Source organism: Peromyscus californicus, unplaced genomic scaffold, assembly GCF_007827085.1.
Source record: "Peromyscus californicus insignis strain IS unplaced genomic scaffold, ASM782708v3 Scaffold_12__1_contigs__length_115047231, whole genome shotgun sequence".
Taxonomy (NCBI): Eukaryota; Metazoa; Chordata; class Mammalia; order Rodentia; family Cricetidae; genus Peromyscus; species Peromyscus californicus.
In genome coordinates, this window is record NW_026294413.1 from 70,567,918 (window position 1) to 70,569,340 (window position 1,423).

The 1,423-nt window shown below is 46.3% G+C and overlaps 1 gene segment (V, D, J or C); it reads right to left on the minus strand.

The window, feature by feature from the left end:
* Positions 1-540: 540 nt before the first annotated feature.
* LOC128106591 (T cell receptor alpha variable 8-3-like) lies at positions 541-1,078 on the minus strand. The segment is given in 2 exon segments: positions 541-941; positions 1,036-1,078. Coding segments are annotated over 2 exon segments (444 nt in total).
* Between the last annotated feature and the right edge of the window lie 345 nt (positions 1,079-1,423).

The following is a 1,423-nucleotide window of genomic DNA, read 5'->3' on the forward strand; positions in this document are numbered from 1 at the left end:
TTCTATTTTTAGTGGCTAATAGAACTGACATAATTATTTTAGATTTCTATGCTTCCATGGTTCTGATGAATTCCTATATTGACTAACAATGCATCAAATTCTTTCATAAATAGAAATACTTAAATATTATGACCAATTCTGATCAGTACATTTAGCACCAAAAGAAGAATTTATAGGAAAATCAGTATGAAGGACTCAGTAGTGAAGGCAAACCTCAGGCCAAAGCCTGGAGAGTATACTTTCACATATTGTGTAGACAACACATTAAATGACAAACGGAAGTCCAGGTTCTGGTATTTCCCTGCAGACACAGTCAGCCACTTAAGGTAGTTGGACTCTAAGCAATGTCCACACAGGAAATGATTTTCACATATAACAGCAAGTCTCCATTCTACAGAACTGTGATTGCTCATTCGTTAATTTTCAAAATAAGCAAAGAGCTTCTGAGACAAAAAAAAAAAAAAGACGGTGGATATTATAGCTGGACCTGAGTTGTGCAAAGGCAGCTGGGACTGCCTAACTTTTCTTATCTCCTTGCCACTAAGTTGAAAGAGATCCTTCAAAGACCCAAGGAGTGACCTTGAGTCTGAGCACTCCACTGCCATGGGTGTTAATGTTCAGCTCCCGCTGCAGCCCCAGACACTGTGCACCTAGAGCACAGAAGTACAGAGCCGAATCACTCAGGCGCACAGAGGCTTTCTTCAGGTGGAAGGAAGAGTCCTGCTTGATAAACTCAGCCTCAAAACCGCTCACGCCGCGAACCAGGGTGTCTCCAGAATAATACCCAAGGAGCCACTGTAGCTCCTGCTGTGGGTACTGGACATACCAGTGCAGGTAAGGCGCCACCCTGGAGGAATAGTTGAATCTCAGCTGCAAAGAGGCTTCTTCAGTGACAGTGACTTGGGAGTCAGGCTGAGTCACCGACTGTGCTCTGGAGTCTCCTGGAAAGGAATCTTAGGTCAGTCACTGCGGTAAGATTTCATTGCGGACAGTCAGAATCCCAGGGTACTGACACCATGAGGAAGCTATACTCACTCAGAAATTGTAACCCCAGCACTGGGAGGAGCACCAGGAGCATGGCTGAACACTGGGAAGGCTGCAGCTCTGTTGTGGGAGAGCTCTCTGGAACAGGACAGACAGGAAAGTGGCTGAAGGAGGCAAGAGCTTGAAGATAGGTGTGAGGAAGGGTCTGCTGGAGAAGTGTCCGCCTCAGCTGAAAGCGGTGAAGCTGCTAACACGAGCCTGGAGGGGGTTGAATTTCTGATTCTCGTCACATGCCTTTGCTGAAAACTCAACCAGCTGCAAGAAGGATGAGAAGTGAGCAGGTGAAGATCTTCAATGGAAGTAATAACGCTGGTGAGTGCAGCAGCGCCCTCTGGAGGCTAAATGAGGAACCAAATGTCCTGAAGGTCCACAGCCTTGT